The following is a 17,786-nucleotide window of genomic DNA, read 5'->3' as shown; positions in this document are numbered from 1 at the left end:
TTATAATATGGCGTAACTCAGCCCTTGAGTGCTGCTTTAGCTGTCTCAGTAATTACCATAGTACCTGTTCTTAAGAGTTCAGACCAACTGTGAGCGCGCTGTGAGAAAGTGCAAACAACGCAGCACATCAAGGTATATGATATAGATATATCAATTACACTATATGAGTTCAATGGTTCATCGTAAATAGACTGGTGACGGGACATATTCACCTCAATGAGGTACTGAGCCTGCGTGAGAGCACGTCCGCCCGCACGCGCCGCCTCGACCCGGTGCAGGATCCCTGTGCGCTCACACTCGTGGGTCCGTGCGCAGCTGCGTGTTCTTCCGCAAGAGCCGCTCCCTCAGCGCGGGGAGGCTCGCCGCGACGTTGACAAGGTGCTGCTCGTGCCGATACATCACCAGGAGTTGCCCGCAGAGCTCGACGTCGATCCGCATGCGCTTGAGGGGAGCACGCACGTCTCGATCACGTTCGCCGCGGCGTCGACTCGGAGGGAGCGGCAGTGTCGAGGACCGGTGGTGAGCGGCGCCATCGTGCGGTGTCCATCTCGGCGTCGCTTGCGGTCGCACTTCTGTCTTGTTGTTGTCCTCGATGGACGTCAGGCTCGCCCTGTCGTCAACGAGTTCGAGTCAACGGGTTCCTTCGCACTGCTGAGTGGGTCCGACCATGTGTGATGCAGTGATGAGAGGAAGGTTGCGTGCATTGTCAGCGATGACGGTAAAAGGCGTGGGGCGGATGGAGACGTACTATGAATGCAGGTAATGCAGGTAGATGAATCTGTCTCCCGCATCAGTGCAACACGCTCAACATTCAGATATCGCCGCAGCAATTTGAGACTCTCACCGGGTTTTAGTATGTCTCTCATAGTGCGTGTCCATGCTCTTGCGGCTCCATCCGCCCCTCAGGCTGAGCCGAACCCTCCTTGCCGTCCTTCCGCGCCTCCATTGCGCATGCGGCTTGGCCGATCCCACAGAGCTCTGCCATGAACTGTGGAGGTCCGGCAGAGACCGGCGAAGCGTCTTGTCGAGGACGCTCTAAGCCGTCGCCTTCGGCTGCGTGGGGAGGATGTCCGTGACGAACTTGTGCCATGGCGGGTGGGTGACGGAGGAGGCGACGGCGAGATGGCACATGCGACGGAGGCAAAGTACAGTAGGCACGGGTCGGGTCGGCGTGCAGGGCGCGCTGGGAAGACGGCGTGCATGCGAGGACGTTGGCGAGGCAGCGGTGAGTGTCTCCCGGAATCACTTGCCATCCTTCCGTGTCGCTAATGAAGTCGGCGTTGAGTACGAAGGACGCAGAGGTAGGGCTTACCAACGAGGAAGTCATGGGCACAACGAGGACCATGATGGACGAGGCTTGTGGTTGAGGGTGATGAAGAGCCTGAGGGCGAGTTTTGGGTGCCGCGACATGACTTTTGTAATCAGTAACATAACAACATAGGACAGGCCAGCATGGGACGAGATGGGACAGGAAAGGACAGGATGGAACGGGACGGGACAGTACAGGATGGGACGGGACAGTACAGGATGGGACGGGACAGTACAGGATGGGACAGGACAGTACAGGTCAGGTCATTCCGGCAGCCACAGGAGCTGGAGATATCCTGTAGGATCCTGTAGGATCTGGTACAATCTGGTACGCACCTGTGAGCCATTGAAGAGCTGTGGCGCATTTTTGTCCAGTACTGACATCCGTGATTTCACCATACGTGAACGGACAGGACAGGAATTAACAGGAGAGGACAGTAAGGGACAGGACGTACCGGGTCGGGACAGTACCAGACGGTACAGGATTCGAAGTGTTCCTACAGGATCGTACAGGATCGTACAGGATCGTACCAGATCGTACCGGATCAGGCAAGCTCCTGGACAATCCTATCTTATCTGTCCAGTTTCCGTGATCTCCTGAGCAAACCGGAGTGAGCTCCAGAGATCCGGTAGGATCCGGTAAGATCTTTTGAGTTCTGATATGATCCGACAAGCTATGCCTCAGTAGGTCGATTTTTGTCCCATACGGGCCTTGATAGCCGCGTCGTTCCTCCTCGTCATGCCTCTCGGCGCCGCAGATATTGGTGCTCACTGACTAGGACTGCTAGTACGCCTCGTCTCCGTCGTTAGGCTCAAGCGACCTCCCTCGGTACAGGAACCCCAACTTCTCCGTCTCGCTCCTCTCAATCGCCGACGGCCTGGTCTCCTGACTGTCCGTCCGACTGTCCGGTTCAATTCTGTCCTCCTCCCCCACAGCGATCTATGGTACCTATGACGCGGCATGTACACATACATAGAGAACTCTGGACGTCGTCGGCCTCGAATGGATGCGCCGCCGGGTTTACAGGCAAGGTTACCTGCGGTCATTGCTTGCACAGTCCGCCGCACGATAGACCGACCCTGCATGTCAGTCCGCTCACAACACCACTGAGACCTGGGATATTCAGGACTTGGCCCCGTGTCCGCGATTGCTCACTCAGTGACCAGTCTCCCGCTCGTCTCGTTTATGTGCCGATATCCGCGACATTTCTGTCAACCTGTCAACACCCCACAACTTCACTCGCAACATAGATGATCCTTGTACACATATTGCTCAACTCACTTACGAACGTGAGTGCCCGTGTCCTTGCCCGCGCGTCTCAGCTCGCTGAATTGCTTGCGCAGGCAACACTACCGTCACGCGCAGGTCGTCTTCAGAGGAACATTTGAACCTGTCATAACATGTGCTGCCATCTTTGTCTAGGCCCATACCTTTGCCCATCGGCATCGTGCTGAGTTCCCCCGGCCTGTTCAGATCGTTTTCAAGACGATGGTTACCTGCGTATCACGCCGCGCAGAAGCCGTTCCCGAACTACTCCGCCCGTCTAGTGAGATGGCGCAAAGGAAGTTCCGAGGCCCGTCGAGAGGTGTGAGTCGTCACTGACAACGCAAGTATGCGCTTACATACTCTGCAATAGGGCGATTCTGAACAGGCGCGGGCGACGGCTGCAGGGACACGCTGTACCTTCGCATTAGCATTATCCTTCGCTTGACACTCGCAGGTGCCTCCGTCTTGAGTCGCCAGGCTCCCGACTCCCGCAGGTGAGCTCTGCAGCTGTTGTCCTGAGGCTGCCGCGCTGCTGCAACACCCCGTTAGTCGTCTATCGTTGATTGACGACCTCTTGCACCTATGTAGTCGCTTTCGATTCCCCGGGTGTTCGACGATGGCTCAGTCGAGAGGCCGATGGACATGATCGCCGTGATCGGTGCGTCTCTTCTAGTCCAGTCGTCTGCGACGCTAGCAGTGCTTCTCGCACAATTGAAGAGTGCTCGTACGCATCCGTGAGCACTAGTACTCCTTTATCGTCGCATTAACACTCACTCGGTATTAACGTAGTAGATGGTATCTGCTACTCGTCGACGCATGGTGCATGTGGCCCGACGAGTCCGATCGGCGGCTTACCGGGTCCTCCCTCTGTCGAATCTCTGCAATTCAATGGCTTTAATCCGGACATGCAACGGCGTGAACGACACAGAGGGAGACACGTAGGTAAGTTGATCCCCTCAAGACTATGCTTTTGAACGAGATTGTCGTCATGATACCTGCCATTATAAATACAATGTCCGTCCATGAATCCCTGACCGTGGATCGTACAACATCGTGCCGCTGTCCTGCGCGACCAACTGCGTCCGCCCGGCTTGTTCACGCCAGTGTCCGTCTCTCCCATTTCCTTGTGAGCCTCGTTCTACTGTTCCGTTCCTACGGGTTCGTTTTCTTGTACATCCTCGACTTTGGAGTCACTCGACGTGTCCTCTTCGGGAACATGCAAATGGCCAGTGTGTGAGTGTGCCGTTGCGAGGTATGACATTGGGCCACTTACCACTGAGCATAGACGCGGGAACACAGGTAATATGCTCAGAACTGTCAGCTGAGATGAACACCAACTTCACTATTCCGCGATCCAACCACGGCGTAAAGAGATTGATTATGTACGCTTTGATCGTGGCTACCACGGCGGGATTGTCCTGTATGTTTCCGACGTAGAAATCAACCTCTACGCACTTGAAGTTACTAAAGTGCCGCGGAAGCCCATTGAATATCTCGCGCGAGAGAATGGTGTGAAAAGCAGAGATGGCCTCGGCAGGATCTGGTGCCACGGGCGTCCGTCCATGATTCTGTGGAAGCACTTCAGGCTCGAGGTGAGCTAGAGTGAACCAAATCGACACGTGCTGCAGATCCACGCTGACGATGTCTGATAGCACGGCGGTGAGAGCACTGTGTATCTCCTGCGGCAATGGGGCAATGTCCCGAAGGTGAATCCACAACGTTTTCAGAGTCGTATTCCCTGCGAGGGACGGAATGACCTCGAGATCTACAAATGGAATCAGAAGGCAGTCAGACACATGTGCACACTACACACAGAAAGCTGACCTGGGTTCACCGAACACATCCACGTGAGACTCCAGAGCCGATTTCCGAGTGCATGGAGCACACGGCTAGTACATGAAAGAAGTGCGGCAGATGGTCGGCCTGCAAGATGGATATGGAAATTATGCAGTTTGCTGTACCATATAGGGGTAACAAGCAGCTGCAGAAGCTGCAGAGCGGATTGATCGGGGACGTCCATAAGGGTAAAGCTTTCCCATGAGTGTATATACGTATTCTCCGTACACGTAGGAGTTGTCTCCCCGGCAAATGTGATCAGAGGACTTGAGGCAAATTGGTACTGTGCTTCGAATGCGGTCAGGCGGCAAAAATGCGCCAGATATCGCTGAAGAGCTGAGGGTGAAGTAAAGAATCGCAGGTCAAGGGCGAGGCGGGTAACGGTGGATGAGTTCCCGGCTACCATATGCAGCAGAGCTTGACAATTGAGAGCCGTTGTTCCTAGGCAGTCCGAAGACACGTCAGGATGCTCCTGTTTGGGACCGCAGAGTTCAATAGACTGGAGCTTGTGTGAACGGGCTCGGAGAGCGATGTAGTCGGGGACCGATCCCGGTCTGAGAGGGTGCTGTATAGTTACGTTGTTGAGGTGCAACGACGTAAGGTTGAGTAGGGCATTGATCACCCTGCGAAGATCCATTAGCTTGCGAAACCTACAGGTCCGCAGACTAAGGGTTAAGATGCGGGTGTAGGAAGACAGGTAGACGAAGAAGCTATCGTGCGGTGTCCTGGTTGACCAGTCGAGGTCACCGAGTGTCACGACACGCACTTTCGGTAGTATCCATCCAGGAATGAACATAGGCCAAACGTGCGCGAACGGCTTGCTGGCATTGTCGTAGATCAGCAATTGCTGGAACCGTTTGCGATATGGCGCATTACGAAGGGATGTGAGTGTATGCGCATGATCTTGCAGGGCCTCTCGGGTTTGCCAAGTGATGTCATGCTCTGGCAGAAGTCGCCGTGCAGCATGATACCAAGCGGGGCAAATGCGCGTGCAGCTGACTGCTAGCTGGACCGGTTCGTCCCAGAGGAATTCGCAGATGCGCTCGATTAGCTCTTGCGGGAATCGCGGACCCGTATCGCTGAGGAAGCACAAAGCCATGAATCACATGTTCACCCCAATCCTCCGGGGGGAGGAGCCGTGGGTCACGCACCTTGAGTATATGGGTTGCCTGAACAGAATCTCAATATCAGGACGCCACTCGGATGCTGAGCCTGAGTCCTCAGTCTGTTCCCCGGACTCCTCTTCCCCAGACTCCTCTTCACCGGACTCCTCGCCCGTCAGCTTGTCAGGGATGATGCCCTGATCAGCAATCTGATCCTCCATTCGTTCGGTCGTGTGCACCGAGAACTTCATCGTAGCCGCTGTGATCCAACTACATCGCGACTCCGTCAATACGGTCACATCACATTGGAAAGATGTTCATACAAATGCAGCGCTTGGACTATCGGTCTTCCGACGTCCGTTGATTCAGAGCGTCGCTTGTAGTGAGGTTGAAAGCGAACCGCTTGCGCGTTATGTAGTCACTGTCCCGGGTATACCCACGTTAGACTTGATCACATACTCTTTATGCCGCACACAGCTTACCTAGCTAGCTCGCGCTTTCTGTTCGGACAGGAATCAGGACTGAATGTACACGATCCAGATGGGGCCACAATGACGAAATTGACGATCGGTGCGTTGTCCGCGAGGGACTCGGATTCGAGACGTGGATGGATGTTACTCTGGAGTGGAGGTAGCGACTCGAGAACGCGGCGGGTCAGGTCGACTTGGTCGAGAAGAGGGCACCGTTTTAACCGCGAGGCATGTCCATGCGATGTCGGTACACGCCGAACGGCGCCATTGTATTAGGGGATTACTGCCTCATGTTCAAGGGCAGCTGAGAAGCAGCTGTGCATTTAAGTTCGCGATTACCCACACGCTGCGCCATATGTTGCGCTCGGAATTGATACGCATACCGTCGTAACTCATCCCCCAAGGGCAAATTGTGAGTACGTCCTGTACGCATGAAGACGTTTACGTACCTCATATCCATGAGACATACTCACGTACTAATAGTACGCTGCTACGCACAAGAAACAGTGCATAGTGGGGCCAACGGCACAGGAGCGCCCTTTGTCAAATGGAAGACCTGTCAAAGTGGTCGAAGGCTGTTGTACATATGAGCACTGGGTTCGAAATAGAAGGCCAGTAGTTCCGCACCGTGTGTCTCCCCGACAACGCAGAACTCACTTACAGTTATGGGGCAGTGACTCCTCAGGCCGCGCACATAGAAGACTGCTGCGCCAACGGTGTCCTGCGACGTGTATTCGAGTCCCCTGATGTTATTTGGAATACATAGACAGCTAAGTGTATCCTGGAGGACGAGGAAAAGCGCGCAAGTGATGTTGCACAGAGAGGAAGCTGGATGATATCAGCGCGCTGACAACGCGGTCTACACGTGACGGACGCGTCTCATCCACTCGTCGACTGGGTGCCATATCCAAGCCGTATCATCTCCTTTTCTCATGACTACAACGCGTCTTTTGTAAAGCAGCTCTAGTAGCTCGGGGCAGCCTCTGTCAGCAGTACTATGGTCCGATTGCAGATGGCGCAGAGTTCGCCCCTTCCGACAGAGGTCCCCTTCTGACGGCGCGGTGCAGCCCTCCCCGACGCCGTCGAAAGAACCGTTAAACCACGCGAAAAGACAGGCGACGTACTGCAACTGATGGGTACGTGTCTGCCTCTTCAGATGGCTTCACTCTGTCTCAGTGAACTCGACGGCTCACCTCGTACTCTACAGGCTACCACCGACGCAGTGCCGTGTGTACCCGCTCGGTGCGATGCTCCCGTTGTCTTCGGTTGTCGCTGGGTGGTGAGCCTTCGTCAATTCTCTCTTCTCTCTCGCTTGCTCCGTCCGCTGGTGCGCTCCGAGAGTCGAGTGCTTCCTTCCACTTGTTTTGTGTTCGTCCCGCATACATGCGCTTCATTTTCGGTGTTGCTGGTGTTCCGTAATAAGTACGTGTTGAGGCCTAGCTCATGTCGTCTTGATAGTCCATCCTTCCCCATCATTGCCGCGTTATCGCTCGTGTCCTGCCTCAAGTGGCATGTATACACAGCCGTCTTCACAACTCGGACACTACTACGAGAGCCGCACGAGCCCTGTACATAGTGAGTCCAGGTTCAATTGAATGTGAACGCGGGTGGCGATGCTCGAATGCAACGAAGGGATATTGGATGATGTGGGACAGCTGTCAAAGCACTTGAGCGAGTCCTTATGCAACGAAGATATCGCCGCATCTTCCGCATTCTAGCGTCGCCCATCTAGACTTCGGTACCGCGCATACACACGAGTACTCTGGTGCACAACCGCGACAGTTGAGTGGATTGTATGACTCCTGCGTATTCCTCGGCTCAAGGCCGTACCAGGCGTGGCACTACCTCGATGGGTAGTCAGACATCCAGGGATGAGTGGCCCGGAACCTGACGCACCGGGCGTTTCGCAATCATGAGAATCCCAGCTCCCCGTGCGAGCTGCGCACCTCGCGTTGGTAGCGTAGCGAATGGCTCAGGGGAGAGCGCGGCGTGGAAGGCAGCGACCGGGCTCGGTTCCTCCGCGTGGGCGTGCACATTGACCCTACATGCGTTGGTGATCCAAGCCGAACGCGACGTGCAACCTGCACCGACGCAATTATGTGCCGTCGATTGGCCAGAACAGGAAGTGGAAGTGCTGTAGACCGACGTCTTGCTCAACAGCGAGGACACAGTATATAACCGTCGAAGCATCTGCAGCCCGATGGCGCAGACGAGCGGAGGAACGGCACAAGGCCGGCAATGCGGAGCCTATAGCGTTGACACGTTAGGTGCGGCGAACAAACGGCGTGGGCCGTGAACGCATACTTCTGGTGCACGAGCGTACATCGTATGAAATTGCGAGCTTAGGTGCAGCCTCCGATTGCCGCAGCGCTGCAACAAAGGCGTGACGCAGTACCGACAGACGGATGTCCATCTGCTCGACAGCGCGGGAAGTACTCCGTGGCGAATACCCAAGAGAGGTCCCAGAGCGATATCGCATACGCACGGAGCGCCTGAACTGCGTCCGTCGTGTGGCTAGACGGAGCTTCGCTGGGCGCAGCTCCCCAATCGAGTTCGTTGTGGGGATTGGACGTGTCGGAGGTCGTGGAATGCACGGAGGGGCGACTGAAAGGGCACGAACAAGAAATGAGTCGTGTCCCAAAGGGGTGCGTGTATGCGACCAAACCGTCTAGGAAGATCTGATGTGGCCGCGCCGCGAGAAAAATTGTTGGGCGATAGTCGCGACCATGAGCAAGAACTCACAGAATTCTTGCTTGGAGTAGCGGGGGCTCCTTACGTGTCCTGCAGTGTCGACTGGGCCGTGACTGTGTCAAGACACATCCATGCGAGATTAGGGAGGGCACGCCTGCGACGAGGCGGAGCACGCCTGCGTGATGGAAGAGGTACCGACGGGCGAGACAGGTGAGCAACGGGCATTGGGCGTGTGGCGTACTGACGGAGGCGGAGTGCGGTGTCCTCGGGGGTGCCGCCCAGTCGAGCAGCGCGAACGCGAGGGGCTCCAGCGCGGGAGGCGGCACCCGCAAACGCGCACGGCGAAGGTGTGCGCCCGCTTGTTCGAGTTCGCCGAGCGCGCAGCTGTAGGACGGCTCGTACTGCTTGAACATGAGCACCCGCATGAAGTCATGCAGAGCGGCGGTGCTGCCTGTCGTCGCGCGCGGCATGTGAGGCAGCACTGGGCGAGAAGCAAGGGCTCGTCGCAGAGGCAGGCGCGCAATGACTTCGATGAGGTCTTGTAGCAGAGCGGGCGGGGCATTGCTAGATCAGGGAAATCGACGTCTTGGTTCTTTGTGTAAGGCACGATGTTGAGTACACGTACCTAGGCCTGCGCAGATCCTTGGCCGAAATACAACTCTGTCGACCACTCCTTCCTCCGGCATATGGATGGACTCTGCCCACTGCTCTGAATATAAGACGAGCTCTACAGTATCACAGAGACACGTCCGGTGATCAAACTTACCTCTCCCAGATGGCACTGCTAAGAGAGCCACATAGGACGTCGAGCGCGTCGATCTGCGAAGACCGGTCAATCAGCAGGGCATCGCTCGCCTGGCCCTGGGGTCAGCATTTGCTGCGTGCGAATGTCAGTTTCCAGCGAGCGTAGTACAGTAACAAGGCTATCTCACCGGGAGCGTGATGCCTTGCTAGACACTCGGCGGATCGATCCCAGTGGAAAGAGCAGGGCGAGGGGCATGGCAGAGGCTAGGAATGCGGTCTTGGTGATCCATTGCAGCGCGCGTACGTAGGGTACTAGTGGAATGGTGTGGCCTAGTGTATCCGGCTTTGTGGCTGCAGAGTATGGGATGGAGGACTAGGCGATCGTGCGCGAGGACGAGAGGAAGATGACGCGCGCCGCACGTGATGGGCGCGTTCGCCGACGCGTCGCCCAAGCCTTCAAGTTCAACGTCGTCGTTCCCCTCAGCGCCGCATCCGTCGGCACTTAGTACGCCCGTCACTGCCGTCAGGCTCAAGGGAACTCATTCGGCACAGGAACCCTAACCTCTCACTTCTTCTCCTCCCGATCGCCGACGGCCTGGTCTCCGTCCGACTATCTGTCCTCCTGCCTACATAGCAACTTGAAATATAGACCATCTGGTACCTATGACGCGACACACACGTTCGACGAATATCATACAGAGCTCTTCATTGACTTCCTCGAATGGACGCACCGCCGGGTTCACCTCTTCAGACCCATCCTAGGCTCCTACGCGCCTCATCGCCTCGTACTCCCAGCGAGACTCATTCAGACAACACTCGTACATAGAACAGAAACTGACATCCTCGGCCTCCCGAATGGAGGCACTATTGGATCTCCCTCTTTGAGCCTCGCTCGCATCGTAAACCGGGCGGTCGACATTCAGAAGCCAACGCAGCTTCGTCGCACCAGTGTGAAGTTATACCTCGAACTCTTCATGCTCTCAAGAGTCGCTGCTAAGTACGTGACGTCGGGTGATGGACCGCCCGTCTCTGAAAACGAGATACTACCACGGCGTCGTATGAGGCTACAGGCAATGTGCGGCAGGGGAGTGATTCAATATCCCAAGGTGCGTGTATGTCTTGCCAGGCGAGGCTACCTGTGGTCATCACTTGCACAGTCCGACGCGCGATCGACCGACCCTGCATGTCCGTCCGCTCATAAGGCCGCCTGAGACCTGGGATATCCAGGACCTCGCCCCGCCAGGTGAGCTTCTACGCTTAGTCTTGGCTCACCATCTCCACCCTCTTACGCCGTGCTCCGCGACTGCTCACTCAATATTATGATCGTCTCGTATATATGCAGATATACGCGACATTCCTGTCAACCCGCCAACGCCCAACAACTTCACTCGCAACATAAAGCATGATCCTTGTACACATACCGCGCATCTCACTTACGAACGTGAGTGCCCGTGTCCCTGCTCGTGTGTCTCAGCTCGTTCAATTGTTTGCGCAGGCAACATCACCGTCATGCGCAGGTCTTTCTCAGAGGATTATTTTGACCCGTCCCAGCTTATGCCGCCGTCCTCGACTAGCTCACAACTCTTGCCCACGAAGTCTCCCGGCCTGTCCATATCGTCTTTACAATGATTTTTAACTGCGTGTTACGCCACACATAAGCCATCCCCGAACAACCCCGCCCGCCTAGTGAGACGGCGTACAGGAAGGTTCAAGGCCTGTCGAGAGGTGCGCGTCGTCACCGACAACACATATGCGCTTACATGCTCCGCTGTGGCATATCCTGAACAGCCGCGGACGACTGCTGGAGGGACAAGCCGTACCTTCGCGCTGCCTTTCGCCTGTCGCTCGGTGCTGTTGCTTCTTTCATGCTCGCGTTCCCCGCAGGCGACATCTGCAATGCTGTCGTACGCTCTGACGGTACCGTGCCGCTGCAAGGTCCTGTCAGTCATCTGCCGTTCATCGGCGACCTCTTGTACCTCCCCGGGGATCCGACGATGGCTCGGCCAAGAGGCCAATGGACATGATTGTCAAGGCACCCGATCTAGACCACTAGAGGATGGTCGTCTGTGACGCTCGAGTCGGGTGAATGCCGTGTGTCGCGGTGCGTGATCAGTCCGCGTCCTGATGTCGAATCTAACTGTTCTACGTGAGTCGTGACGATCTTCTGTGTTGTGTGTAGTAGATCTCCCCGCATCATAGACTTTATTATCTCAACACTATTGTACAAGTTCATGCGTCATGAGTCGTGTATGCACTCTCGATAGCATTCCTGTGAAACCGTTAGTCACTGCGTGAAACTTTCGATCCTTCGAACGAAAGATTGAGAAAGAGGTATTAATCTTCCCACGATATTTCGACCAATAAGATTGAGAAATCTGGTTTAAAACAATAACATGAACCTCTGGGAAGTGATTGTTGAGAATGGATACAAGACAGATTGTGGACTCAAATGTCTTCAATCCCTCTATAATAGTCTGTTGCAAGTGATTGAGTTGATGGAATAAGATACTGCCCCAATACAACACACTCCCATTATTCTAGAAGGATAACAGACAAATCTGGATATTGCTGTCTTTGACATTTATGTAACAACTTGCTGTGGATTGTGAACATGAGATTAGAGACAATTCAAGCTGCTGGGTCTTTAAAATTTCTTGGACAAGCCTAGAAGAATTGTGGATGAGCTGTGGCAAAACAACCATGCCAGTGAGAGCAGATACTCATAGGCATAAGTCATGGCCTTTTTATTCCTTTTCTGAAATCTGACTACATGAAGGATTGATAACATGTTTTCTATCACCATTTGTACATATACAGCTGACAAGTAAGAGAGAGATGAGTAACTGATTGTGAGAGATGCTTGCCTCAACACAGTTTCAATACTTTGACAAGTTTTCATCTGCAGCAGGTTTTCAACAATTCATGATTCATAATATCACAAAGAGATCAGAAAGCATTCTTATCAATGTGATCTTCCATCATATGTCTCAGATAGTTGGACAAGGATTGAAGAACAGAACTAGGAGGATTGCAAACAGATTGTCACACTTGGTGTGACAATCCTTTTGCAACAAAGCAGATATGAAAGTATCAGAAACCAATCACAGTCCCTTCAGAATTCATCATCTGTGCATGGCTGTCTGTACAGCTATGTAGCCATATATATGCATAGTGCAAGCAGGACTGTGATTGGTTTCTGATACTTTCATATCTGCTTTGTTGCAAAAGGATTGTCACACCAAGTGTGACAATCTGTTTGCAATCCTCCTAGTTCTGTTCTTCAATCCTTGTCCAACTATCTGAGACATATGATGGAAGATCACATTGATAAGAATGCTTTCTGATCTCTTTGTGATATTATGAATCATGAATTGTTGAAAACCTGCTGCAGATGAAAACTTGTCAAAGTATTGAAACTGTGTTGAGGCAAGCATCTCTCACAATCAGTTACTCATCTCTCTCTTACTTGTCAGCTGTATATGTACAAATGGTGATAGAAAACATGTTATCAATCCTTCATGTAGTCAGATTTCAGAAAAGGAATAAAAAGGCCATGACTTATGCCTATGAGTATCTGCTCTCACTGGCATGGTTGTTTTGCCACAGCTCATCCACAATTCTTCTAGGCTTGTCCAAGAAATTTTAAAGACCCAGCAGCTTGAATTGTCTCTAATCTCATGTTCACAATCCACAGCAAGTTGTTACATAAATGTCAAAGACAGCAATATCCAGATTTGTCTGTTATCCTTCTAGAATAATGGGAGTGTGTTGTATTGGGGCAGTATCTTATTCCATCAACTCAATCACTTGCAACAGACTATTATAGAGGGATTGAAGACATTTGAGTCCACAATCTGTCTTGTATCCATTCTCAACAATCACTTCCCAGAGGTTCATGTTATTGTTTTAAACCAGATTTCTCAATCTTATTGGTCGAAATATCGTGGGAAGATTAATACCTCTTTCTCAATCTTTCGTTCGAAGGATCGAAAGTTTCACGCAGTGAGTCGAGCTTCGACATTCGCAGCCGTTGTCGTACACCCGCAGAGTCGTCCTCGAGTGTCCTTTTAACCCCGGCTGTCTGCGAATTGTTGCATACCGGCCTCGATGTTTGAGAAATGCCGATGTTGCGGACAGACGTGGGGACTGTCAAATGTGAGGTCAAGATAAAGCGTAGTATCCGCGAGTGGTCGGTATCCCCGAGCGGCGTATTTGTACATGTTTCGACTACCTTTGACTCGCCTCCCGATATCATCACGAAAGGTAAATAACTAGATCCGCTCGTTCCTTCGAGGAGCCAGCGTAGTCCGAGTCGACGAGAACAAGAATACAAACACAGAGTCAAAGAGTATGCTATCATCGGACTGGTTCTGCGTACCCGAACTGCCAGTGCGTCCCGGCTCCGAGTCGTACCCGTCTCCACCACCTCGTCCAGCTCAGCTCGTCCGTGTCCTCGTCCTATGTCGACTTTCCTAGCCCGTTCGCTCCGATCTCCGTAGGTCCGTCTTCTGAGACAAGTGCATCATCACGCCGTGTTGTCTTCTCGGCTGCCGGAGCGGTCAGTTCATCAGCCAGCAAATCGCGTGCACTTCTTCGAGGGTACGAAATTACGATACTCACCGGGGCGTGCTTTCATGGGTGCACGACGGACTTATTCTTCGCCGTCAGGGTCTGGCCAGAACCTGAGTTCCAATACTCCACGATCCAACCACGGCGCGAAGAGAGCGAGCATATGGAATTTGATTGCCAACATGAACAACTTGCGCTTGCGACCTGGAATACTCCATGGTAGCTCGTCTGTGGTGAAGGACACTTTAATGTGTACCCCTTGGTGACCACCAACATAGGGAAGGCTGGCGAAGATGCTGCGGGAGAGAATCGAGTGGAAAGCGAAGGTAGAGTCCGGAGTATTCGCGCGCTCGAATGTCTCCGTGATCGCCGTCTGGGCTTGCTCGAGTGAATCTAAACAAATGTCGATCCACACCTCTTCCAGTCGTGTGCTTGTGATGTCGGATAACACTGTATTGAGTATCCTTTGGATCTTCCATAGTCTCTGGGTAACGTGGTTCAACATGACATACAGACGTTTCAGCGACATGTTTGCTTTGAGTTGCGGGACAACCTCTGAGTCCAGGGCATACAAGGGGTGAGTGACTGAACAACCATCCGAGAGGTAAATCAAGTTACCTCCATTGGCTTCCCAGTCAAAGAGTTTCAGCCTGGGACCACACAGGCGCAGAATATCGGTGACACAAAGGACGAATTCGGCTGATGGTCTGGATTCGAGGTGAAGATGGAGGTTCTCCAGGATGCTGCATGCATGAGAGGTGGACAGCAGTCGCAGAAGCTGTAGTGCACTTGATTCGCCAATCCTCAAAAGCAACAAACCGCGGGGAAGTGTGTATTCCACGTGTGATGCATCGGTGTCTGCGTGTCCGATCCCTTGGTCCGGCTGAAACGCACCGTTCATCTGCAAATCGTGCAATTGGGGGAAATGAAGGAGACGTTTCAGCAGACTCGGCACCGAAGGGAAGTATGATAAGTCCAGGTGGAGCTCGGAGATAGATGAATACACGGCGCACATGTCCAGCGCTCCCGCCATAGAAACTGCCTCGCCGTGCCCTGAATCGTGAATGCTTGATGGTAGGGAATCCGGCTCGTCAGCCGTAATTGCCTTGAGTTTCTTGTAGCGTGCGGTGACAAGAGATGGAACAGGTTCTGGAATGGGAGGATATTGCAGCGTGATGTTCGACAATGATAGGTCTGCGAGACTTGGCAGTGCATCGATTATTCGGCGGAACTCCCTTCCGGTGCGAAATGAGCAGCGATCCATGGACAGGTACAAGACACTGGAGTACGAGGAAAGGTATTTATAGAAGACACCGTTTCGATTGGTGTTCGTCCAGTCGATGCCATGAAGCCGTAGCCGTGTCATCCTCGGTAAGAAGCCTCCAGGGATGTGTATCGGCCAGACGTGAACAAACGGCTTGCGAGGATTGTCATAGACATCCATTTTCTTGAATCTTTTGCTATAATCGGATTTACGGGCAGACAGAAGCCTGTGTGCGTAGCTGCGTAAGTCTGCTTGGGTTCGCAACGATAGGGCGCCGGAAACTGGACTCGGCATCCCTAGCACGTGACTTGCGGTGTGGTACCAAGCGCAGCATACGTGCATGCAAGTGGCGAGCACCAGCGGGTAGTCGCGGTTGAATTCGCAAATGAGCTCGATCAGCTCTTGTGGGAGCCGTGGACAATTGTCACTACAATCACGACGCAAGTGAGTACGCGCCATAAGAGCAAGGCTGATGGTGTACATGCCTCGTATATGTGGGGGGCCTGAATTCAAGTGGGCCGTATAGTCGGCGATCGTCACTTATAGATTCTTCGTCCCTGGATTCTGACTCGTTGAATTCCGATGCGTCAAATATCTCGATGTCCGCTACCGACTCGTCCGATGTCTCGATGTCCGCCTCCGCTGTCCCAGGGATTTGCGCGTCGCCTTCCGGCAGCACATCTTTCTCCGTTACGGAGGTATCTATCTTGGCCATTCCTTTATGCTACACCGTCAACAAGCAGCACTATGCGAACCAGGATAGACGTACTCGAGATAAGACTCGCTGTGTGATCCCTTCAGTACGCGCTTTCTCGCAACGTAGAGCCGCAGACCCGTCCCAAGTCTCTCTATTAGATGCAGTTCGATCAGTGTGCTGCCACAGAGCGCGTTCATGCGAAACCCACCTGACAGGCGACGTGGCGAGTTGGATTTTGAATGCGTGCGCGGAGTGGATGCGAGCCAAAGGTATGACCCAGCCTGAACGCGCGCGATCCTGACATGGATACAGTCAATACAATGCCCTGCGAGCCGTGAATGTCATTGAGACTGAATGAAATCCACTCACACTTTGGTCGACGGTCAAGCGTTCAGATGAGAGCAGGCAGGATGGTCAAAGTCAGAGCTGATGAAGAGGGCTCAGGGACGACGTGGCTCACCTTATCGATGGATGCGAGCTTATGTTAAGTATTGCTTCACTGTGGATTCTCGAGACGCCGTGGTGATAGGAGCTTACTGCCTCGCGGCCAGCCTTCCGCTATTGAACGAAGCTCAGACCGCACACAGCCCGAGTCTGTTCCGCACGACGTGCACAGTGCACAAGACACTGCCGCGCACACGTAGCCAATGCGCTTAGGGCACGTTCTTGCGTCTGCGAGACATGGATGGAGATACGCACCTAGGCCTCGTCAGATCGGAGAATAAGAGGCTGGACTTCATTTCCGAAGAACACCGCCAGGCGACACAGGTTCTGTCGGGAATAGAAAAATCGAGGAATAGAAGGTATGTGGTACACGAGTACCGCGCACGCACTGCATAAAAGCTCTGGATCTGACGGAGCAATGAGAAGGCAGACACAGCATATTCTAATCAATGACATTCTCATGGGAACTTATCACTCATCGGACGAATCCTACATCTAGGCATGCATACGTCCGAGTGCCCCGCAAGTGTAACCCACTGGAGCTAGATGGGCGTACGACTCGGTGGTGAATAAATGTGCACGACCGCAGTGAACGAGAGACATACCGGCTGTCATAGCCTCCTTCGACCAAGCCACTGTACCTCCACCTGTACACGGTGCGGTTCTTGAGCGACGGAATAACGTGCAGGTATGTCGGTACTTGGATTCCAAACACATAGGGGGCGGGGATTTCAGTGGGCTACGAGGATCAGTATACATTGCGTTTGAAGATTCGACGGAATAATGGAGGGAGCGATATACAGACCTCAGTATATCCTTGCATCGACGGCGTGGTGGTACACAAATGGGCACCTAGCCGGATTTGTCCCTGCGCGACAAAGACCAGGACAGAAAGTATAGTCACTACTCACGCAGGGACGCTCGAGCTCAGTCCAAGTGCTTGGCCCACTCAGCTTCGGTAGATTACGCACTGGGCGCTGTAGAGTTCCGAACTGTTGTATACCTTCCGAGATACAAACAGGACAGCCCGGAGGTGATGGTGTTGCAAAAGCGCCAGCAAATCGCGGTCCCCGGATGATGGCTGTGAGAAGAGCAATGACCCCATGAGTGAGTAATGGTAGCACAAAACAGCGGCACAGATGCACCAATGTACCACGGACAGCCGTGAGCTCGATGGCCGCGCAAAGCAGTGCGTTTCGCTGTACTCTACGTCTTCTGGTATAACAAATGCTCTGGGAGATGTGAATGAGGAGTAGGAGCGAGGACAGAATATAATGGAAGACAGACCAGACAGCGATGGGCAACACGAGCGGTGTCCGAGTCTCAGTCTGTCTCAGTCAGACGCGCTAACGACGCGCGACACGGTGTGCACGTGATTGGCTACGGTTCCGAG

The 17,786-nt window shown here is 53.5% G+C and overlaps 6 protein-coding genes across 6 annotated transcripts; all 6 read right to left on the bottom strand.

Annotated features, from left to right (window-relative positions):
* Positions 1-291: 291 nt before the first annotated feature.
* C8Q71DRAFT_861475 (uncharacterized protein) lies at positions 292-704 on the bottom strand (the record flags this gene model as incomplete). Its single annotated transcript, XM_047927911.1, has 2 exons — positions 292-610; positions 667-704. The coding sequence occupies 2 exons, from the start codon at positions 702-704 to the stop codon at positions 292-294; spliced, it is 357 nt and encodes a 118-aa protein (XP_047774896.1).
* Positions 705-844: 140 nt separating this feature from the next.
* On the bottom strand, positions 845-1,783 carry C8Q71DRAFT_780453 (uncharacterized protein). The gene is made up of 3 exons (XM_047924846.1): positions 1,645-1,783; positions 1,313-1,412; positions 845-1,254 (listed from the first exon to the last, which is right to left on the bottom strand). The coding sequence occupies exons 1-3, from the start codon at positions 1,705-1,707 to the stop codon at positions 863-865; spliced, it is 555 nt and encodes a 184-aa protein (XP_047774895.1). The 5' UTR covers positions 1,708-1,783; the 3' UTR covers positions 845-862.
* Positions 1,784-3,713: 1,930 nt separating this feature from the next.
* C8Q71DRAFT_861473 (uncharacterized protein) lies at positions 3,714-5,765 on the bottom strand (the record flags this gene model as incomplete). The annotated part of the gene is made up of 4 exons (XM_047927910.1): positions 3,714-3,781; positions 3,849-4,340; positions 5,066-5,490; positions 5,563-5,765. The coding sequence occupies 4 exons, from the start codon at positions 5,763-5,765 to the stop codon at positions 3,714-3,716; spliced, it is 1,188 nt and encodes a 395-aa protein (XP_047774894.1).
* A 2,796-nt stretch (positions 5,766-8,561) lies between these two features.
* Positions 8,562-9,461, bottom strand: C8Q71DRAFT_285717 (uncharacterized protein). Its single transcript, XM_047917536.1, has 2 exons — positions 9,301-9,461; positions 8,562-9,239 (listed from the first exon to the last, which is right to left on the bottom strand). The coding sequence occupies exons 1-2, from the start codon at positions 9,359-9,361 to the stop codon at positions 8,815-8,817; spliced, it is 486 nt and encodes a 161-aa protein (XP_047774893.1). The 5' UTR covers positions 9,362-9,461; the 3' UTR covers positions 8,562-8,814.
* A 4,112-nt stretch (positions 9,462-13,573) lies between these two features.
* On the bottom strand, positions 13,574-15,659 carry C8Q71DRAFT_780404 (uncharacterized protein). Its single transcript, XM_047924845.1, has 3 exons — positions 14,607-15,659; positions 14,040-14,543; positions 13,574-13,966 (listed from the first exon to the last, which is right to left on the bottom strand). Exons 1-2 carry the CDS (start codon positions 15,592-15,594, stop codon positions 14,071-14,073), a joined length of 1,461 nt encoding a protein of 486 aa, XP_047774892.1. The 5' UTR covers positions 15,595-15,659; the 3' UTR covers positions 13,574-13,966; positions 14,040-14,070.
* Positions 15,660-16,799: 1,140 nt separating this feature from the next.
* C8Q71DRAFT_780396 (uncharacterized protein) lies at positions 16,800-17,711 on the bottom strand. Its single transcript, XM_047924844.1, has 6 exons — positions 17,681-17,711; positions 17,539-17,625; positions 17,365-17,474; positions 17,199-17,296; positions 16,999-17,132; positions 16,800-16,935 (listed from the first exon to the last, which is right to left on the bottom strand). Coding segments are annotated over exons 3-6 (300 nt in total). The 5' UTR covers positions 17,366-17,474; positions 17,539-17,625; positions 17,681-17,711; the 3' UTR covers positions 16,800-16,868.
* Positions 17,712-17,786: the final 75 nt, after the last annotated feature.

The sequence above is a fragment of the Rhodofomes roseus genome (genome assembly GCF_022264815.1).
Source record: "Rhodofomes roseus strain CIRM-BRFM 1785 chromosome Unknown C8Q71scaffold_24, whole genome shotgun sequence".
NCBI classification, from domain to species: domain Eukaryota; kingdom Fungi; phylum Basidiomycota; class Agaricomycetes; order Polyporales; family Fomitopsidaceae; genus Rhodofomes; species Rhodofomes roseus.
This window is presented reverse-complemented; position numbering and strand designations above follow the sequence as displayed.